A 24656-nucleotide genomic window follows, 5' to 3' on the forward strand; every position below is an offset into this window, starting at 1 on the left:
ACTATCGACTTGACAGATTTGTTATTGATAATACACACATATATATACCATATGACCGGTTGGTTGGTTTGTTGCAAATATCACCTCATTAAATAACTTACCTCGACCCGGTCTATATAAGTATCCAATTTGGTGCTTTTAGGTGCTTTTGGAGAAACATTTTATGGAGAAACATTTTAGACATTTTGTCTCTCCAAAAAAACAAAAAGCATTTTAAAGAATCAATCCCAAACATACACTTAATTACTTAATAATGCATATTCTAGCTTATTGTGGTTGTCATGACATGACATTAAAGTTGATATTAGTAACTTCACCTGTGTGTTTTATTTGATACAAGTTACCTATATTTTATATTATTTTATTTATATCTATTAAAGTTTTGAGCCTAGGCGGCTTGTTTCATATATATATTATAAGTATAACCATATATACTAAAAATTTTGGTGGTATGACACTGGAATGCTGTATATATTAATGCATTTTTAGATAAAGTTTTAAGCAAACAAAAAAAATATAATATTATTATGTTCTAAAAATCAAAAGAATAAAAAAACATTTCAAAATTATTTTGAATACCAAACAAAGAGTGTGTATTTATGTAGCTCAAAAGAATAGACAGTCAGCAAGCATACTATTACTATTACATCATAGCATACTATTACTATTACATCATGTTGATACCAACAACCAGCCAAACACTATCACTATCTACAAGCTCCACAAAGTGACCTCGCCACCAGTTGATGCAATGAATCCCGGGGAACATGCAAATGAATTGACAAGCGTCGGATTCTGCATATAAAATACTCTGCTTGTCGTGCGATGAGCAAAGTCCCACATATGAATAACCTGCAACACATTTGCACACCTAAGTAAATAATAATTTTCAAACAAACCAATATTTTTATTGTTTTAATGAATGTCTATAATATACATACAATGGTTGAACCAATGATCAAGAGTTGAGGGTGTGTTGGATGATAAACTAAATTAAACTAAAATAACCTTGATATGGTGAATCAGTAAACATCGTTCGAGTCCTAAAAGCAGACCTCGCCATTCGAGTAGCCCGTGCATAGAACATCTAGATCATTTGGACAAAAATCGACGATCATTATAGAACCGGAATGGCCTAAAAACTCAACGGTAGTCTTACCCTGCAACATATATATAGCAAGTTAAACGATATGAACGCAAAATAAAAACAAGTATTATGTAGTGCGACTTATATCCCAACAGCTGATGATGTTGTCACAAGAGGCTATTGCACAATTATATGTATGAAGAAACACGGATCCAAACCCGAATAGGTTAGATCTATATTTCCACCTGGTGTAGGTTATGAAATAAGAATCATGTTAACTAGAGTCTAGAGCCAGTTAATTTCGACAGAGGTGACATGCAAAACAAAACCACCGTGAGCTCGTTAGGGGAAGGACAAGAGTGGGGCTCTTTCCGTAACTATCATCCGGCGTGAGAATAAGTACAACTCTTGAGAGAGAAATAAAATACTAAATGACTGAGGTAATCTGTAGGGAGTGAGTGAATACCTCATGATGATGAGTTAGGTATTTATAGCAGGTGGTTAGGTGTAACATCCCAAGTTTCGTTGGTATTTAAATAAATCGGGTTTAATTGAATTATAGAAGATAAATATAAATATCTAAAGTATGAGAGGGTTAAGTGTCATTAGATGAAAACTTAAACATGAAACACTACCCCTATCTTATAAGAATAGAACCATCTCATTTCATTTCTATCTTTTTCTCCACACCTCAAGAAAACACCCACTTCTTCATTCTAAACCCAAATCTCATTTTTGTGAGAGCAACTCACAAATACCCGACTATTTCCGAAGATCTAACCGTCGGATCGGTTCAAATTTTTACAGAGTGTTCATAACATATAAACTAAGATTTCCACTAGTCGGATCTTTGATCAGAGGTCAGGAAGTCCAGTTTTTATCAAAGATAACGTAACCGTGGAAAAATGAGTTTTCCGGCGAATGTTTGGGTGTTCCGAAGACTGTAGCGGCGATTTCCGGTGACAGAGAGCTGGTGGGTTCGTAGATCGTGGCGAGACGGTTCCATTGCCGCTTGAATAACTCAATTCCGAGTTCTTTTGATATGGTTTTGGTCTATGTAAGTGATTTCGAACATAAACCTCAAATGTACGTTTTTATTGAAAAGTCTTACTTTTCGTGTACGATATTGCATGAAACTTGGTAGGATGGTAGATCGGGTCATGATTATTGATAAAGTAATGAAATTGTTTGTTAATGATATAGTTGGTTCGGTTCGAGTAAAACGAGTAATGTTCGGTTTATAAAAAAGTTAAGTGTTTGAGGTCGGTTTGCCATGAAACTGAGTAGGATAGTAAATTGGATCATGAGATGTAAGGAAAACATAAACAATTATATTGTTTATAAATGCCAGTGTGTATAAGAATAAGGGTATGTTTAGTATGGGGTAACAGAATGGTCGATGGACTAGAATGAGAGAGGGAATGAAATGGACGAAGTAATGGAATGGATCATTACCATTCCATTGACATGTTTGGTTATCATGTGAGATTGTTATAAATTATAAGTTTTTAGTTTTTGGTAAGTTAGAAAAAACCAGAATAAAATAAAAATGGTCGATTGTTGGTGGTGGAAAGTGGTGGCGGCGGCGGTGGTAGGCGACAGGTGGCAAACGGTGGTGGTGATGGCCGGGAGCGATGGTTGGTGGTGGCGGTGGTTGGCGATGATGGTAGGTGGTGGTGGCGGTGGAGGTAGAGGTGGGTGTTGGTGGTGGCGGGCAGCGGAGTCGGGTGGGGTGGTGGAGTTGATATAGTGTGAAAGAGGGATGGAATGGAAAAAAAACAAGAGGGTGGATGAAATGAATTTGAAGTGTTTTAGGGGGAATGAAATGGACATGGTAATGGGTGATTCCATTCCTTTAACTAACCAAACACATTTTTTTCATTCCATCATAATGGTTCATTCCATTTCGCCTTTCATTCATGCATAAAAAATGTTACCTAAGTGTGTATGTACGATATGCATGTTTATAGTGTGTATGCTTATAGTTATTCATCTATAAGTGCTTGTAAGAAGTGAGTATGCCTGTATTTAATTACTTTTGCAAGCATGCACGAAGTAAAGTTGTAAGGTATATATACATAAGTGTGTGTGTGTGTATATGAATGAGCATGAGATGGGGTAAGAAGTAAATGTCTGTCTTATACCTACTAGAATGTGAAGAAAAACGGGTATGATTTGTGGGCCTATGAGTGATACCTTATAAGTTAGAATGTCATATCCCTCTAACTTCACATTGTTCATAGACAGTATGTGGTGTGAACATTAGAGAGGATTAAGTCTCTACATGTTCGCGTGTGTAAGTGGATCAACTTAAGTACTAGAGAGGACAAGCCTCTACGTGCTTTCGTGAATAAGTTGTGTGATGCAAGCGCTAGTGATGGCAAGCCTCTACGTGCTTTCGTGAATAAGTTGTGTGACGTAAGTGCTGGTGAGGGCAAGCCTCTACGTGATTTCGTGAATAAGTTGTGTGGCGTAAGTGCTGGTGAGGGCAAGCCTCTACGTGCTTTCGTGAATAAGTTGTGTGAAGTAAGTCCTAGTGAGGGCAAGCCTCTACGTGCTTTCATGAATAAGTTGTGTGACGTAAGTACTAGTGAGGGCAAGTCTCTACGTGCTTTCGTGTGTTAGGGCATAAGTATAAGAAAGGGCAAGCATTTACGTACTTACGATGCAGGTAAGATGTCAAGTTTGTGTAGCTTGTAAATGTAATGCGGTAGCATATGGGAGGATTGCGGATCCCATACGTGCTATGATATAGGAGACAGCGTAGGAAAGGAAGACGGACCTTGTACGTGTTGTTAATGAATGGTGGTATTGGGAAGGACTGCGAACCTTTTACATACCGTTGATGGTGAACATAGGTAAGGACTGCGGATCTTGTATGTGTTCACAACCTTGAGTATATGTACAGACGGCGTACTATGAACATACTCTTAGTTAACTAAGGTAAGTGTTGAGTATGAATGTATGTATGTATGTATGAAAGATAAAACAAGTTAAGTATGTAATTAGATTCTTCGGATACGTATATGTAAGTATAACAATGTAATGTATGTTGCCTGATTAACTAGAACTCACTCAGCGTAGCTGATTTTTAGTATGCACGCAGGAGGTAGATAAAAGAAAGTAAAGGAGCTTGGAATGTACACAAGGCTATCCACACAATGTTGTCATCCAAGGATTGTTTTAGAAAGAAAGTATTATGTAAATGTAATTATTCCACGAAAGTTTTGTAAACTCTGATAATTAAGTTGTGTACAAGTGTAAATCCAACTGTTAGTAAGGTGCCCGGGACCGGGACTTATATTAGGGGAACGTGCTTGGTGCAACTGTCATTATCTAGAAGATGATTTTTCTACCTTAATGGGCACGTGGTGAAGTTTGATAGAAGGTGACAGCTAGCCATGTGTATTGTTATAACAAACTATTCAGTAGTTTTCTTTCTCTGCTTGGTCGCACTGTCACGTGCTTTTCACGAAGGAGGGAATGTCTCTTTCAGAGAATATTTCAATTAGTCTTCTAAAAGGAAGTTGGTTACAACTGATTTTGCTGACGTCATCCAATTCTTATCCCGCATTTGGGAGGCTTCCGCAATTGCGGGGGGTTCCTTATCCTTTAGGATAACTATTTGAACTTGTGTTCCTTTGGCGAGTACCCTCCATATATTATGTGGGAACCATAAATGGTGCGTGGATGTCTTCTCAGGAGGTCTTGGATGATCCACGGGTGATATCTTATGCGCTTACAAGGCTTTTTGCTACCCTACCTCTATAATGTCCCATGAGCTAAAAGCTTTCCATCAGAAGAGAAATGACATGCAAGAAACCTGGATAAATCTTGTTCATCTTGTTTATGCACGATCATCAATTCTTTAAACGAGAAATCTGCATATCATCATTAGATGTTAAAAAAGATTTGGAATAAATCCAAGGGATGATTCATTTTAGTTAGTTAGCAAACCTACCTGAGACGTCAAGCACCGAAGGAGCACTATATCGTCAACAACTTGGAGAGTTGCAAGATATAAGGGAGTTCAGAATTTGAGTAATGATCCATCACAGTCTAATCTGAAATGAAAAAGAACCACATTACATACAAACTACAATGAAAAAACTAGAATCTTGCTGAATTAATTTGAATCACAAAGTACCTTCTAGATTCTCATTAGTAACATTTGCTTCCGATGAAAAAGCATAAGCCGAATCATGAAAGTTATTCATCTTCATGTACTTTTAGAATGTATCTATTTAGCATTCAAGAAAGAAAAACAAAATCAAATCAGACACACAATCATTAATTTATTTTATTCCTAACTTTCAACGAATGGTCGGTTTATACAAAATTAAAGATATTAGTTTTTTATACAAAATATTTTAAAAGAATATATAAACTCACCAAGCACCTCTCATCGGGGGTAGCATACCATCGTCTTGCGATAAATTTTCCCGTGATACATAAGCTGCTATTGTTTGAAAATTGCACACACACACACACTATCGGGTACGAGTATTGAGCTAAAAATACATACACCATCCATACCCTACGTAGTAGGGTCAATTTCGGTTATAAAAAAACCCGGTTCCTTGTATTTTTTTCGGGTCTGGTTCCAGGTACAAGATTTTTGTGCACCTATACCTGGTCCACCCCACGTCACGTTAAACTCGCATCCGACGTATGTCTAGTGTAGCCAGAGAGTTCTGCTCTTTTGACGGCACAACGAATGTTAAGTGTCAGTCAGCGATATCGCTTCCCGAGAGAAAGCCTAAAAAGAAAGGCGATGCGCTAGTTATAAATAAATAAATACATAAAAATCCACCATCTTATATTATTATTAAAATTATGTGATTTCTATAAGATTTCAATAGTATCAAATAAAACAGTAGATATAAATAAAATATTTGTAATTGTAAATAGATAGCCCAACGTCAAATGCCAATTTTTGGACTATGAGTGTACTCTTTAATTCACCAATTTTCTTATTGTGTCACACAAGCGGTAAATCACATTCCCATCCATTCCGCTCTATCAAGAAAAATACTTCCCAATTCACAAATTTCTTCATCGCGTCACGTCATTCAACAATTAATATTTAAATGTAAAATCACTCGCTAATAATTAAAAAACGGTATGCGCGTAAAATATTAAATTCCGAGTACTAATCGTTGTCGGCTAATTGATAACCTAAGTATACTTCTTCAAACTTAACAGTCCAAGCACGTGCAAAAGTCATTTATGAGAAGAAATATTTTTTTCAAGTGACCGTTAGGTAGATGCGTTCTTCTACCCACGTGCTCTTAAATTAGAACTCCGAAATATCAGCAAGACTTAGTCTACTGGTCGTTCCAGGTTGTTATTCTGAGTAACCTGCAAGCATATTAATTAGTTAAAATAATACAAGATTCAAGATTCCAAACCTACCAAGGATCCCAGGTGTCGGGACATCACTATAGATATTGGTCAGGATCCATAGTGAGAAATCGACCCACAACACTTTGCAGGGTTAATCATAATTAATCAAATCAAATCAAGAAACAAGGCATTTAATGACGATTCAAGAAAAGGCTAAAGACTCGGAGCCGTTACCCGAAGACTCGCCTTGATGATTGAGCGGATATAATGCAAGGAATAGCTAGCAATTCATTCCATGCTGAAGACTATCTCAATTAATGAATATTAGGACTTTAGGGTTGTTACAACAAGTTATTAGACGATCATGTATGGGCGCGGTGGAGGGCGGCCTGGGGGCATGGAGGGCGCAAAACACCACCAAGGGGCGCCCTTGGTGGTGGGGCGCGTCGATGAAGGGTTATCAGAACGCTGGGCACGGTGATTGAGGGTTATGGGGTCTCTCTCTCCATCTTTCACACACATATGCGTATATAGGGCGCCCAAAGGGCACTAAACCATAGCGGGCCATTATAAGAAGGGCATCGATGCCCCCCGGTGCTTACATGACGCTGACGTGACAATGTGGAAGGGCATCGATGCCCCTTACCATAGAAGATAGTCTTAACGAATATATGATATTCTGTAACGGTTCAAGGATCCTTGCAGCACATCAGGATCCGGACAGGCAGAATTATCATAAGGATCCTCGTTGTGCATCAGGATCTCAGGCAGATGACGTTATCATTGGTAATTAACGTTATTAACCGTCATTATCCTTTCACATTTGACTTGGTCTTGCAGGAAATGGCTAGCTAATAATTACCAACTGAAGACTCGGTCAAACATCCAATGTTAGGACGTTGGAGCAATTATAACCATCAGTTAATGATGAAGTTATGCAAATATGTAACTGCTCCAGGATTCTCGCCAGGATAATTGATGTTCATTATTAGTTATTATTACTAGTTATAACTATTGTAACTATATATAGAAGAAGCATAATCGCATAATTATACGACACAAATTACACACTCTGTGAACACTTATAAATATTATTTTATATTTCAATTCTTTAATAATTTATAATGAAACCGAGTTAAGGGGATGCATAATGTAGTAAAAAAACGTCCTCTCACGTTAACGCGACGTAGATGAAAACGCTCCACAAATATATACGTAAAGGTTTCACTCATCCAATATAACTATAAAATTAATATTTAAATTTTATATGATTAAATTAGTGGGTGATGTGGGTTTAGGAGATTGGTTGAATATTTATAGTAAATGTGGGACCTAAATATTAAAACTAAACACACAATATTACAACGTTAAGATGGTTCAAAATATACACATGAATCCTAAAGTTATAACCATAATACAAAAATATGAAGACAGTGAGAAAGCTTTGACCAACAACCATTACCCTTTGAGTTCGATTACATCGACTTTAGTTACACCATGTTCCCTTCTTCGGCGCTCAGCACCCGAACACGAAGCAAGTTCGATTTAACATGGTAAAACTCACATATGTTTCCGACTTTTATCTTGTTATCTTTTGTAAAATCACCCCATCCTGCACCCATCTTTGTGACTTGATACGTTCCATACGTATAAGTAAATAGCTTGGCATCCCATGTCCTTCCCTTGTCGTTCCTCAGCCGCACGCTGCTATAGCCACTGATTCCCGTAGCTTTGACGAAACTGCTCAACATTGGCTGTCATATAAACCTTTCATCACTTCTCCAAATAAAAACACTAATCATATAAACATTACTCATCGTTCCGTAGAACCAAACAAACACAACTAACACATTATCCAAACAAATATCACTAACATGTCAATGTGTCACATATATACAACCTTTTGACAAATAAGGCTATGTGCAGTGGAGGGCTACAAAATAGGGGATTTTTGACATATGATGTCACGTCAGCAGATGAGCGATTTTCATTTTGGGGGTACAGTGGTGTTGTCACCCTCCTTTTTAATTTTTTATTATTATTTTCATCACACATCCGGCGACATATCTATACGTACCCCCCACCCCCACCCAATTGCCCAAGGGGCTGTGTTGTAGCCCCTTATCACCCAAAACTCTCCACATTTGTCGCCCATTCCGTTTACTCTAAGGGTCATGTTACATAAAGAAAATGTGCAAAAATTATACCATTTGTAACTTCATTGAATTTTTATTTTTTTACTATTCTTTTACCAAAAAGAATAACTGATTAGCTCATTGACAAAATCAAAAAGCTCATATGAGTTATGACAAATTTTCTTTCTATTTCTTTCGTATTATGTGACATTTTTTTTCTATCATACAACCCCCGTATAATGTGACACGCGCTATGTTCAAATTGTTGGAATACCGTATGCCCGAGACACATAATTAGGTTAATGTGGCTAGCCGTGTTTGATCCAAGTCGGGTCATACCCAATAACGAGTTAGACACACACCAATTATGTATTTGTTAAGATAAGATCTATAAGACAAATACAGAACACGACACATTCAGAAAATCGGGTTTCTGAATATTTACTTGAAAGTGTTAAATAAATTAATTGGTTAATTTATTTATTCAAATAATTATTATTGGAATGATTATTTAACTATGTATTCTTTTATAAAATGGTTTATAAAAGATGGGGTGTTTATATATTTTATAAAGTATAAAATAAATAAAAAAAATAAAAATAAAAAAAAAAATAAAATAAATACATATTGGGGCCGGTTTTAGGATGGGCCCCACACCCCATTGTCTTGGTCAAATCATGTCATGTATTTGGTATGGGATACATGATCAAATACCTAACACCATGGGTATTGTTTTATGCATGATGTTAAGAATATAATGATCAAGATACATTATTAGAAAAAGGACTTTCAAGTAACCAAAAACACACAACTCTTTCTCTTTTCTTTCTTCTTGTTTACGGCCAAGGAAGAAAAGGAAGGCTCGGGTCTCGGTTTTTGGTGTTTAAGCTTCCTAACATAGCTCGGTGTGTGTTGGAGGCTCGGGGTATATTCCGTTTGAGGGTTTTCCTTTGAAAGTCTAGCATTCACATCATCATCTTCTTCAACCATCAACTACATCTCTTAAAGGTTTAAGAATGTAAGTTTTACAAGCTTTGATAGTTTAGTTTTCTCGTATTACTTGATCCTTGCCTCGGGTTTCTAACATATAGATTATTGGTAATCTAATGACATGGATAAACTAGGTTGTTCATGAACATATATTATATAAACTTGTAATATATACATATATAAACACATGGATACATATGTTTAGTTTGTAAATATCACGCTTCCGCCTTTATTGTGACTAGTTAAATGGTTAACTAAGTTTATAAATTCCATAGAAACCCAACAAATGGCATCAAGAGCCGGGATACGGGAAACTAAGCTTCGGGTTTTCGGTTTTATATTTTCCCCTTGAAAGATTTTATACAAAAAATTAACATGCATATTTTTTGTATTTAATCTTGTTATATTTTTTGGCTTTGTTCAAAAAAAAAAAATATATATATATATATAAAACCGATTAAATGGGCCAAAGCCCATATCGGGTGATATTGGGCCGAAGCCCACTTGTTTTGGTTAATGGGCTAACCGAGAAAAAAAAAAAAAAAAAAGGAGGGAAAGAGTAAATGGGCCGAAGCCCATTTTTGGTTAAATGGGCCGAAGCCCATGAAACTTTCTATTGGGCCGAAGCCCATGTGTTTTGGACATATGGGCCGAAGCCCATAAACATGTTATTGGGTCAAGCCCAAATGGGTTGGGCTAGGCCCGATAAGGTCAAGGGGTTTTGGAATGGGTTCCTAAGACATAACGGGTTATGTTTGTTAAAACTAGACCGAGCCGTAGACCAAAATGGATGTTTGATTGTGGTTGATGTTGTGATTGTAGTTAATTATTCAAAGTTTCGGTTTGTAATAATTAATTAGGGGCTATTTGTAATTATTTATTCATATGGGTATGTAATAAATAGATTATTTGTAATATCTTTATTTTATAGAAAAAATGTATTAGGACATTTGGTTTTGTAAAATTAAAGAAGATTGCAAAATTGGAAGTTTGGGCCTTATTGGGCCGGGTATGGTGATAATGGGTCTCACAAGCCCATTAAAGGGATTCAAGCCCAAATGGACCTAAGCCCACCCAATGAGCCCAAATGGAAGCTTATGGAAGCTAAGGCCCAAGTTCAAGCCCAATGGATCACAACGGGGTTGAAGAAGATGCTCGAAGCATTTGGATGCGGGATCGAGTGGGAGCTACAACATCCATGTGTCATGTGTCCCTTAGGATTGGACCTAAGACACACACTTGTTTCGGCTAACAAGTGTGGTCTAAATTAGTGGCTCGTGTCTAGTATAATTATGTATGCTTGTTAATTGATTGTTTGATTGTGTGGTTGTTAGATATTAGGATATCAACTTCGTCACTTAGAATTAATTAACAAAGCATAAAACGGGTTCTAATAATTATCGGTAATTACGTGACACATAGTTTAATAAAATGGATTTATTAACTAGCCGTCTCACGCCCATAATAAAATGGTTTTATTATAAATTAGAATTTTGAAAAATGGTTTCAAAATAATCATGTTACTAAATGCATGTTAGAACATGATTTAAAGTTTTATAACTAGAATTATTAAAACTAAAAATCCCTTTTTGAAATTAAGGATAACAAGTTAAACACCATCCTTTTGTATTAACGCTTAACATATTAGTAAGCTCTTAGTGGGAAAAAGGTCACCTAACCGCGTAGAGTAAATTAATATGTTGAGGTAATATTAGCATATAAATGGGAAAAAGGTCACCTAACCGTTTGTATGTTAATATTACAAGTTGATACAAGTAGGACAACTTAAATTAGAACCATGTGAAGAGGGTCACCCAAGCATGGGGTCTAATAGGTGTTGATGGGATAAACATGCCGACACGAAATATGATTTCGAACCGGTCCCATAAACTCTAGAAGTTGCAAAAGGGTTTGCAATTGTTATGAATAACTACCTTGATAAACCGACAATGGGAAAAAGGTCACCTAACCGGAGTCGGGTTTATCGTTGGATTCTAGATTTTAATTATTAATTATATTTGGTATATATATATAAAAGGGTATTAATAATTAAAATATGTAAAACACTAAAATGAACTTAATTAAAATTCTGCAGATGGCCGCACACGTCGACGACAACATAATCCCTAACGTCCAAAACGTATCTCTCCGATCTATTCTCGCTAAAGACCGTCTTAACCACAATAACTTTTCGGATTGGTTCCGAAACTTAAGGATTGTTCTAAAACAAGAAAAATTATATCATGTTTTGGAAACACCTATCCCCAACGAACCGGAAGAGGGAACTGAGGTCGAATACATGAATTGGGTCAAACACACGGAAGATTCCATTCAAGTGTCATGCCTCATGTTGGCGACTATGGTTCCCGAAATCCAAAAGGATTTCGAAAACCATAATGCGTACGACATGATTACTCAACTTAAGGAAATGTTCCTTAAGCAATCGAGGGTTGAAAGGTTCGAAACGGTTCGAGCCTTGCATGCATGTAGAATGGATGATAATCAACCAGTTTCAACTTATGTACTTAAGATGAAAAGTTACATTGATCGCCTCGCCAAGCTCAATTGTCCCATCTCAAAAGAGTTAGCAACGGATTTGATCCTTAACTCTTTGTCGAAAAGGTTCGACACATTCGTGTTAAATTATAACATGAACGGGTGGGACAAAAACATTGGAGAACTTCACTCGATGCTTAAAACAGCCGAGGCGAGTATGGGTAAAAGGGTTTTACCCGTGTTTGCGATCAATGAAGGTAGATCCAAGAATCGATCTCAACCCAATCCTAAGGCTAAGGTAGCAAAAAGGAAGGGTCCTCCTGTGCATCTTAAGGGTAAGGGCAAATCACCGGTTATGGCAAAGAAACAAAAGGTTATGGAACCGAGGGGTCATAAGGATGATCCTTGTTTTGGTTGTGGGGAGACCGGACATTGGAAACGCAATTGCCCGGTCTACCTAAAGGAGCTAAGAGACAAGAGGAATGCGGGGCATACCTCGGGTAATGTCTTTATGATTAATATTGAGCTAAATCTTATTTCTTCTAACACATGGGTATTGGATACCGGATGTGGAACTCATATTTGCAATTGGTTGCAGGGGTTCAAAAGGAATGAAGACTTAAAGAAGGGCGAAGTGAGTCTTTTCATGGGCAACGGTGCAAGGGTGCACGTGGTCGCTAGAGGAGACTTCACTTTATCGCTTCCAAGTGGTTTGGAAGTTGTTTTGAAAAATGTTTTGTATGCTCCTAGTTTGACTAGGAACATTATTTCTGTGCACCTTCTTAGACAATGTAACTTTGACTTTAAATTTGTAAAATCAGAAATGCATGTATCATCTAATGGTATCTTTTATTTTAAAGCTGTACCAAACAACGGTATTTATGAATTGGTTCATGACAATACCTTAAATAGCTCATTATATCAAACTTCCACTAAAAGACTCAAAAAGGATTTGAGTGATTCCTACATTTGGCATTGTCGTCTTGGACACATAAACAAGAATCGTGTAAATACTCTCCAAAAGAATGGTCTTTTGAAAACAAATGAGTTAGGTTCGTTTGATGAGTGTGAATCTTGTATTCAAGGCAAGATGACCAAAGAGCCTTTCAAAGGTACAAATGAAAGGGCTAAGGACTTGTTGGGTATCATACATACGGATGTATGCGGACCCTTCAAGCCAACTAGTAGGAATAGTGAAAGGTACTTCATTACCTTTACCGACGATTTTAGTCGATATGGGTATGTGTATCTAATGAAACACAAACATGAAGCCTTTGAAATGTTCAAGGAATTTCAAAATGAAGTACAAAATCAGCTCGACCGAACAATCAAGGTACTCCGCTCCGATAGAGGAGGCGAATACCTAAGTGATGCTTTTCAAAGTCATCTTAGAGATTGTGGAATTATTTCACAGCTCACTCCTCCTGGTACTCCTCAACATAACGGAGTATCCGAGAGGAGGAATCGAACACTGTTGGACATGGTTCGATCAATGATGGCACGAAGCTCACTACCGCCATCATTTTGGGGATATGCGCTACTTACAGCGGCTCGTATTTTGAATATGGCCCCGACCAAAAAGGTGGATCGAATACCCTATGAAGTATGGCATGGAAAGGTTCCATCCTTTTCATATTTAAGGGTATGGGGATGCATAGTTTATGTTAAACGTGACACCCCAAATAAGCTTGAGGCTCGATCCATCAGGTGTATCTTCATAGGATACCCAAAGGATGATATAGGATATATATTCTATGATCCTAGTGAACAAAAGGTGTTTGTTTCACGCAAAGGATACTTCTTAGAAACTAAGTTCCTTATGGAAGGACCTAGTGAAAAGAGAGTGGAACTTGAAGAGGTTCAAGAATCACTGGATGATACACAGTTGGTCGATACTAGCTTTCAACACGAGGATGTTGAAGGTGATCAAATGGTTGATCATACACACGTTGCTCGCAGATCTAATAGGATTAGTCGACCTCCCAAGAAATATGGATTTCTTGTGGATGATTGCTACTTGGTCGATTCGGATGAACCGATCTCCTACAAAGATGCTATGTCACAACCTGATTGTGACAAGTGGCTTGAAGCCATGAGCGCCGAGATGCAATCCATGCACGATAACCAAGTTTGGGAATTGGTTGATCGTCCACTTAACTCCAAAATGGTTGGATGTAAGTGGGTCTTCAAGAAGAAGACCGATATGCATGGAAATTTAGATACTTACAAAGCTCGACTTGTCGCAAAAGGTTTCACGCAAACTCAAGGGATTGATTATGATGAAACCTTCTCGCCGGTTGCGATGCTTAAGTCGATCAGGATATTATTTGCCATTGCAGCTCATTTTGATTATGAGATATGGCAAATGGATGTCAAGACCGCTTTTCTAAATGGATATCTTGAGGAAGATGTCCATATGGTTCAGCCTGAAGGTTTTGTCGATCCATCTAATCCTGATAAAGTATGTAAGTTGAGGAAATCAATCTACGGGTTGAAACAAGCATCACGGATGTGGAATCATCGTTTTAATGAAGAAATCAAAGCGTTTGGTTTCGTCCAAAACGGTGATGAGGCGTGTGTGTATAAATGGGCTAGTGGGGGTATAATCATGTTCCTTATTTTGTATGTCGATGATATACTTTTATTTGGAAATGATATACCAAGTATGGAAAGCGTTAAAACGTGGTTAAGTAGTCATTTCTCAATTAAGGATCTTGGAGAAGCGACATATATCTTGGGAATAAAGGTCTATAGAGATAGAAAAAGGAAATTGATCGGACTTAATCAAAGTGCATACATTGATAAAATCCTAAAAAGGTTCAGGATGGAAAACTCTAAGAAAGGTTTGGTACCTATTCCTAGAGGAACCGTGTTAAGCTCATCCCAAAGTCCTAGCTCTAAGGAAGAGCAGGATAGGATGAAGCATGTTCCTTATGCTTCGGCAATAGGATCTATTATGTATGCAATGATGTGCACTAGACCGGACGTCTCGTATGCTTTAAGCATAACGAGTAGATACCAGCACAACCCAGGTGACAGTCATTGGATGGCTGTCAAGAATATATTAAAGTACCTTAGAAGGACTAAGGATATGTTTTTAATATATGGGTCTGGTGAGGAGGAACTCGTCGTAAAGGGTTACGTGGATGCGAGTTTCCAAACTGACCGAGATGATTCTCGATCACAGTCGGGATATGTCTTCATTTTGAATGGAGGCGCTGTCTCTTGGAAGAGTTCGAAGCAGGATGTTGTCGCGTTATCCACTACAGAATCTGAGTACATCGCCGCTTCAATGGCAGCCCAAGAGGCTGCATGGATGAAAAAGTTCATCATGGATCTAGGGATTATCTCTACCATTCAGGAGCCCCTAGAGATATTCTGTGACAATGAAGGTGCTATTGCACAGATCAAGGAGCCTCGTGCTCATCAGAAAACGAGGCACATTGAGCGCAGATTCAACTACATAAGGGATGAAGTTGAAAAGAGAAAGATATGTATTCATAAAGTTCATACCGATCAAAATATTGCGGACCCACTCACGAAGCTCCTCGATAGGCCAAAGCATGAGGGTCTTGTTTGTGCATTAGGACTTCGGTATTCTAGTGAGTGGATTTAATCTGTATTTAGTGTTTGTATAAGAACGAATGTAATGGGTATCTCATGAAAATTAATTATGTTTTAATTATTCAATGAGTTATGTTCTATATTTGCATGTTTAATCCATGAATGACTTATGTTGTTCTAAACGTCCGTAGTCGATCATACTTGTGGGAACAAGTATGAAGTTAAGACTATTATGAACCCGGATTGGTTGATATTCATGTGATGAATATAGGGCATAGGTTTGCCACCAAGGTTCATAGATATTTGTGGGATACAAATATTGGACATGATCCGCTCTCAAGGATCACTGCATGGAGTTAGTGCAATTGATCATAAGTAATCCTTGAGTAAAGGCGAGTATCATTGTGTCCTTTGACCTGAGATGCATATCGGATCTGGTTTTTTCATCAAGTCTGATATCTTGACTCTATTCTTTGTTATTTTGGTAACACGATGACGTGTAAGAAAGAGCTCAGATATTATATGAGATGTCAACGAGGATGTATGCAGTCAAGATGGGATTTGTTCCTCTTATGTGTTGAGAGTTTAGATGTCTAAGGCCTGTTAAGTTAAATCGTTGAGAGAATGATCACTCTGTGTCTCTTCGATTTGACAGGACATCTAGTAACAAAGGGATGTAATGATAAGACTTACCTATATCATATCAAGTATGGACTTGAAGGGGATGATGTTATTGAATGGCACTTAGTCAAACACACTAGGGGTGGTGACCTGTTGTTAGGCGGTATTCACCATTAGCATTAACTTCTTATGAGTCACGTGCAAGTGGGAGATTGTTGGAATACCGTATGCCCGAGACACATAATTAGGTTAATGTGGCTAGCCGTGTTTGATCCAAGTCGGGTCATACCCAATAACGAGTTAGACACACACCAATTATGTATTTGTTAAGATAAGATCTATAAGACAAATACAGAACACGACACATTCAGAAAATCGGGTTTCTGAATATTTACTTGAAAGTGTTAAATAAATTAATTGGTTAATTTATTTATTCAAATAATTATTATTGGAATGATTATTTAACTATGTATTCTTTTATAAAATGGTTTATAAAAGATGGGGTGTTTATATATTTTATAAAGTATAAAATAAATAAAAAAAAAATAAAAATAAAAAATAAAATAAATACATATTGGGGCCGGTTTTAGGATGGGCCCCACACCCCATTGTCTTGGTCAAATCATGTCATGTATTTGGTATGGGATACATGATCAAATACCTAACACCATGGGTATTGTTTTATGCATGATGTTAAGAATATAATGATCAAGATACATTATTAGAAAAAGGACTTTCAAGTAACCAAAAACACACAACTCTTTCTCTTTTCTTTCTTCTTGTTTACGGCCAAGGAAGAAAAGGAAGGCTCGGGTCTCGGTTTTTGGTGTTTAAGCTTCCTAACATAGCTCGGTGTGTGTTGGAGGCTCGGGGTATATTCCGTTTGAGGGTTTTCCTTTGAAAGTCTAGCATTCACATCATCATCTTCTTCAACCATCAACTACATCTCTTAAAGGTTTAAGAATGTAAGTTTTACAAGCTTTGATAGTTTAGTTTTCTCGTATTACTTGATCCTTGCCTCGGGTTTCTAACATATAGATTATTGGTAATCTAATGACATGGATAAACTAGGTTGTTCATGAACATATATTATATAAACTTGTAATATATACATATATAAACACATGGATACATATGTTTAGTTTGTAAATATCACGCTTCCGCCTTTATTGTGACTAGTTAAATGGTTAACTAAGTTTATAAATTCCATAGAAACCCAACACAAATATGATTTCAATACATACAGTCGCGTACTTACCATTACAATATTGTGGGATTTCATGATAACCCTCGTCATCTTATGCTGCATGTTATCCGTTAAATCATCTTCGCTTGTTTCTTCTAATTTAACAACAGGTACCTTCCGCTTCTGATTACTTGCACCCGCACTCGGTTCTTTAAGACAACCGTTGGGTTCATAGACATAGACTCGAAACACCCGAGTCGAAGAACGAGACGCCAGACTCCAAAACACGAGAAACACACCCGTCTGAAGACCATTGTCTTTCATGAACTTTAACCACCCATCCTTGAAGTAGTATTTGTCTTTGATCTTTGAGTATTTAACACTCCATTTAACACCGGATTTGGTCTTGAGCACAACTTTTTGCTTCTTGATGTTATTGTTTTCTAAGTATTTCTTGGCAAATGCTGGTGGTAATGGCTGCAAAACAAGACTAATAGTTTAATATATTATATATGTGAGTTAACAAGCAACAAAAATGGTGTGTATGTGTGTGATACTGATAAAGATGACTGACAAGACGGTCTATGGAGTCCCTGAGTAATATCTTGAAGAATGAAGCTTTGCCTTGTTTCTTGAAATTCATTTTGATGATTGCATTTGTGAGTTGTGACCTTTGGCTTCCTGTAGGATCTTTCTGTCTTGTTCTAGCTATATATGTAACAATGTAATTATTTAACATTATTACTATATGGTTTAAAATGAAAGTGAAATAATTTAATTTAAATTATTAGACTTTTTTGTTTTATTTATTGAAATACAACATAAATAGTAATGTTTGTTGGATATATATATATAATATTAGATTCTAAGTTACAAGTTGGTGAGCTTGAGAAACTAATATTAACAAATATGTCATAACTGGTTTTGTTTTCTAATTAATTTGTAATTATAATTGGTAATGTCTTAGCTAGCAAGTTAGGTTAGATAAACTGAGTTATGGTTAGACATAAAGAGAACGTGTGAGATACAACCGAGTTATAGTTCATCTAGAGACACACACAAAATGAAACCCAGTTAGAGTTCATTTAAATGCAACCAAGTTAAGGTTTATACATTTATTTGATGGTTATAATAAACATAATGAAAAAAACGTCCCACGATGGATGCTCTAAATCACCGCGTTGTGAAAAACATGCTTGTAAAAATCCTAACTAGACATTGATGCCTCAGTTAATCATAATTAACAGGGTTCACATCTCACCAACTGACTAGCGATTACTAGTTTGCTAGTCCAATCAAAAACCTTTTGTACCAAACCATCTATTGGAGTATTGGTGAATGGTTGTTTCACTTTGGGTCACTGTTAAAAGTCTATTAAGATACTGCCTTACATATTTTCCTAACATGTCTGATCACCAAGATAGATGAGAGATCTCACAATGTTCAAAACAATAAGATAAACATTAAAACTACATAAAACTAAGAAATTAACATGGGTTCAAAATACACATGATTCCTGAAGACTGAAGTCTTAACCAAAAACCAAAAGAAGTGGACAGTGAGAAGGCTTTGACCAACGAACCATTACCCTTTGACTTCGATTAGCTAGATTGACTTTAGTTACACAATGTTCCCTTATTCGGCACTAAGCACCCGAACATGAAGCAAGTTCGATTCAACATGGTAAAACTCACATATGTTTCCGACCTTCATCTTGTTATCTTTCCTAAAAGCACACCACCCTCCACCCATCCTCGTGATCTTTTGTCGTCCATGCATAAAAGTAATTAGCTTAACGTCCCATTTCGTTCCATTGTCGTTCCTCAGCTGCACGCTGCGGTAGCCACTGATTCCGGTAGCTTCGGCGAAACTATTCTTCATCGGCTGTCATAAGTAAAAGCTTCAATCTTTAATCACTTCTCCAAATAAAAATATTACTCATCATATATATAAACTACATTGCTTATATCATTCCCCAGAGCAAAATAAACACATCTAACACATTATATGGTTAGCATTTAGCAACCAGGGGTGGCCACCCATTTTTTTTAGTGTTATTTGTATGTGAAAATCCCGATCAACACCTTTAAAACTGGTGTTAAGCCTCCGTAACCCCTCCCCATGGATAAAAAATCTAAGGTCTACCACTATTTGCAACGAAACCGCACGATGTGGTGACCTGGCTTTCATGATCAGCTTCCACACATAGCCATAATGGCTGCTATGGGTGCGGAAAATTTTGAGGGGCGGGCGACTGATTGTTTATCACTTAGATTTGGGTTTTCTACGGGTTCGATGTTGAATTTTCTACGGGTGCGATGTTAAAGTACACTAATATATAACACTAAAACAAAAATTTGTACAAGTTCGACCGAACTCGTTCCCCTAAAGCTGCCTGCGCCCCTGTGTATAATAATATAGTATATGCTATAGGTTAATTTAGAGATGATTTAAAAACATGTACTTACCATTACAGAAGAGTTAGATTTCCTTAAAACCCTCGTCATGATCTTCTGCATATTTTTCGACGAATCATCATCTCCTTCTTCTAGTTTAACAACGTGCATCTTTCGCTTAGGATTACTTGCTCCTACATTAATAGAGCCAGAGGTAGTCGGTTCTTTAAGACAACCATTGGGTTCATAGACATAAACTCGAAACACCCGAGTCGAAGAACGAGACGCAAGACTCCAAAACACGAGAAACACACCCATATGTAGATCATTGTCTTGCATGAACTTTAACCATCCATCCATGAAGTAGTATTTGTCTTTGATCTTTGAGTATTTAACACTCCATTTGACACCGGATTTGGTCTTGAGCACAACTTTTTGTTTCTTGATGTTATTGTTTTCTAAGTATTTCTTGGCAAATGCTGGTGGTAATGGCTGCATAACAAGACTAATAGTTTAATATATGTGAGTTAACAAGCAACAAAAATGGTGTGTGATAACTGATAAAGATGACTGACTAGACGGTCTATGGAGTCTCTGAGTAATATCTTGAAGAAGGAAGCTTTGCCTTGTTTCTTGAAATTCATTTTGATGATTAGATTATTGTGACTCTAAGCTTTCCTACAATAATAATCTTTCTGTCTTCTTCTTGTTCTATATGTACATGATTGTAGTGTTTAAAATGAGAGGAAGTTAAAACTCTTTTTCACCTATACAATCCAACCTAATCCAATATTAAAATCATTATCACAACCTAACCTAAATCAATACTTTATTAAATAAAAATGCTTCATTTCTTATAAAATTTATATCAAAATGTTCTATATTTCTTATAAATAAAATCGTGTTGTTACATTTTTTTTAAAAGGTTAAAAGTTATAATTTTGATGAAAAAACTAAGTTATATATTAAAGTTTGGTTGCAAATTTAGGTTGCTGGAACAACCTAAGTTACAACCGGTTATGGACAAAAAAAATTTCTAATTTTTAATTAAAATATTTTTTTTTGTCTTTTTATACCATCTTACAACCGGTCATGATAAATAATCATAATGAATAGTTTCTATATCTATAAAGTTTTGATGCAAAATAGTAATTTATGTGATTTATTTTTGACAAAAACTGTAACAAATTTTATTGTTCCTTTTCAACATATCGTAGTGGTAGAAAATGCTATTTATATAACTGAGACCAATGTTCAATCTTTACGGATAACTCTTTGGGAAGGCATAGGTACGTGACATAAAGAAAAATGACTGAAATTTATGTGATCTTCGGGTTTTTCCATCAGTAGACCTTCAAGCGCGTGGGTGAGTTTTTTCTCAGAACTGGAGATAAATTGAAGACACTTAAAGACTTCGTACGACTGGGATGGGCCAGTTGGCAGTGGCCAAACTTCAAAGTCCGCGTGCACCTAGTTAAGACAACATAATTTAACCAGAGCGGACCAAAAATGCTATTTAAAGTTAGAGAGTACGGTAGATCAAACACAAGAAAATCAACGTTTATAAAAAATAAAAAATATTTCAAATCTAATTATTTCAACTTAAAATACAAAATATATATCACTTCAAAGAAACTCTATAAAGTAGAACCAGTTGGTCATCTGACAACCATTACGTGCAACCTATCTCATCATCATCACTCCTCCGCCGTCACAATGCTGCCACGCCGGAATCCACGTCACTTCGTCAGATTCATCACCTCCGACCAAACTTGTCTCGTAAGTGTTACAGTTACTCATATGTTGTTACTTGTTACAACTCCTTTTATATCATCATTAACACTTATAATAACAGAAAATACCCAAAACGTTCATCGAAGACAACCGGAAGCAAATATTATTAAACCCCGTGTTATTAATAGTTTCCGACGACAAGGTTTGGCCGGTGGGGTGGACGGTCACCGGTGACGGTAAGGTTTGGTTGCAGAAAGGCTGGCTGGAGTTTAGTGAATATTATTATTTAAAGTTTGGACATTTGTTACGTTTTAAACATGTTGGAAAATCTATCTTTCATGTTAAAATATTTAACCCGAGATATGAACAAGTGTGTAAAGTGTTAATCCGACCCGAAAATCCCGAATCGAGTAAACAAATAGTCGAGTATCAACCGGATAACAGGTGTTTCTCGGTGACTGTAAGAGATTCGTACTTGCAATCTTCATGGCTGGTAATAATTCTCAGTTTGGGATGTTGATATGTTATTATTATTGCAATTTATATATTACTATGGATGAGTTTCAATGTAGAACTCTTAAAACAATTTAAGAATTTTAACAACTTTTTACACTAAACTGTTTTTAAAACTTTTTTGCAATGCTAATGTTATTTGATGATAATCTTGTCACTTATAATATGTGTATTTACGATTATACAATAATAAAGAATAATATTATGTGTTAATAATAATAATAATATCAGCGAAATATAACAAATTTATACATGTTATTTGAGGATAGTCTTGTCACTTATAATATGTGTATTTACGATTACACAATAATAAAGAATAATATGTTGTTCTAATAGTAATAGTAATATCAGCGAAATATTTTTTTAACAAATATTTATACATGTAAATGTTTTGTTTTGGGTTTCTAGTTTGTGCTTACTAAAATATATCCGCCGTTATAAAAAAAACAAACTATTTATTAAAATTTTTAATTGTTATTATTATTACTATTATTTTGTTGCAGTATGTACCAGTTAACTTTTGTAGAACGTATTTGACTGGTTATCATCAAGACGAGGTAAGGTGTGTTCTTGAGACGTCACATGGAGGAAGATGGGGTGAAGTTGATTGTAGAGTGTTCAAGTCATTTGGGAAGTTATGTGGTCAAAACTGGAAGAAATTTAGCTACGAGAATAGTCTGGGTGCCGGTGATGTTTGTGAGTTTGAGTTGATAAATGCTGCTGAAAGGGTCATGAAGGTCACCATCTCTCGCGCATGATGAACCCGTTTGAGATCGAAAGTTGGTGCAGATGGATTTAGTTTTAGGTGTAATGTGTTATATTTCAGCGATTTTTGGTATGATTTTGGGTGTAATGTGCTACAATCTGACGGTTTGTGGTGAGAATGTTGGGGTTTAAGAGGTTATATATGGTTTGTGATATTGTACGAGTTTATCTATTAAATATGAATCTATGATCACTCATTCTCATCTCAATCTTCTACAATTATGTGATGGAAGTTTGCAAATTATAAGATGATGTTGTGAGTGATTGTGTGTATAAATTATAGGATGGAGAGAGAAATGTAGTGATTTTTTTATAGATTTGGGAAAACATTGTTTGCCCCTATTTATTTTTTAATATTTGCTGGATTGGTTGTAAGTAGAGGAAAGAGAAACTGTAATGATAAAAGTATAAAAAAATATTATTTAATTGATGGGGAACGGGTTGAGAATGCTCTAAGTTAATTTTAGTATTGTATTAAACTATCCTATATAAATATACTTTAGAGTACACAATGAAATTCTAACGTACCTTTGACTTCTTAAAAAACTTAAATCAAACTAATTAACTAAGTTAAAACGAGCTTGAGCTCATAACCTATCAAATAATTCAGTACTCAAGACATAAAGTCAACATGAGTCGTTGTTGGACTCGACTTTGTTGTTTACACCACTAGTCGAACCAAAAGTGTGTTAAGCTGCGTATATTATTGGATACATCCCAAAAGAGGTGTGTGTATGTCATTTTTTACCTTTCAACTAGACCATACACGAGGGTGTCAGTGTTGAGAAACTTGAAACTAATTGGCTTGGTTACAATTTGCTTCCATCAAAGAATTTATTCGATGTATTTAGCTTCTCTATAATAATGAATTTCCACTTACGAGTCCAAGGTTGAAAAAAAGAATAAGACCAAGTAATATACCCTCACACGATCATGTGGTTTCTCGATCAGGGGAGTAAATGAGCCATGTCCAACCATGCCCAAGCTCGACTAGGCTCGAGCTCAGCTTGTTGTGGCTTATGAGAGCTCAAAATCGATTTGTTTCGAGCTATTAAAGTTCTAGCTCGGCTCGTGAGTTGTCTTTTTAAGTTCGAGTTTGACTCGTTTATTATCTATTAATCAATTTATATAAGTTTTTAATAACATTTATATACTATAAAAAGAATCTTTAGCAAGCCTAAGCTCGGCTTGAGCTCGTGTAGTACATTAAACAATTCAAAGCTTGGCTCGAATTTAGTTATATAGTCATGTAAACTTAATATATAGAAACCCAACAAGATAAACATAAGAAAGAACACAAAACTCATACTTTTTAGAGCTAGCCATACACATTCTCTTTGGATTAGTTTTGAGATAAAAATAATTTGCAAGTACTAAAACATATGCCATTCTTTGATTAATATATTTATTTGTTTTTGTTTGTATGTTTATGCTTGAAGGTGAAGTAGAGGGTATCATGACGAAATTTGAAGACAGTAGAGGATGTAAAAGGACACATCTTATGTTGCGCAAACTCTCATTATGTGCAATGTTAATGAAATATTACTTTTACCACGCTGCATACACCAACAATTGGGTTTACAAGCATTGAATATATGAGCTAGTTTGCGTGACAAGATAGCTCAAGTAATTTCAAATGATTGAAATTAAATTTGTACGCAAAGTATTAACTTGTATTTGGATTTTAGTATATTTTCATGTATTTTGAAGGATTTATGTGAAATTTGGACTTTCAGTGATGTTTCGTATGCCCCTTTTATAGTTATTCTTCGTTCAATAAAGTTATTCAAAGCTCTCACCATACAAATATATTTCATTTAATA

The 24656-nt window shown here is 36.1% G+C and overlaps 1 protein-coding gene across 1 annotated transcript; it reads left to right on the top strand.

Moving 5' to 3' along the window:
- The first annotated feature begins 21537 nt into the window (after positions 1–21537).
- LOC143593258 (B3 domain-containing protein REM5-like) lies at positions 21538–22826 on the top strand. Its single transcript, XM_077072944.1, has 4 exons — positions 21538–21600; positions 21677–21929; positions 21978–22048; positions 22572–22826. Exons 1-4 carry the CDS (start codon positions 21538–21540, stop codon positions 22824–22826), a joined length of 642 nt encoding a protein of 213 aa, XP_076929059.1.
- Positions 22827–24656: the final 1830 nt, after the last annotated feature.

The sequence above is a fragment of the Bidens hawaiensis genome, unplaced genomic scaffold (genome assembly GCF_021521415.1).
Source record: "Bidens hawaiensis isolate Kalapana, Puna unplaced genomic scaffold, B.hawaiensis_p1.1 tig00041865_1, whole genome shotgun sequence".
Taxonomy (NCBI): domain Eukaryota; kingdom Viridiplantae; phylum Streptophyta; class Magnoliopsida; order Asterales; family Asteraceae; genus Bidens; species Bidens hawaiensis.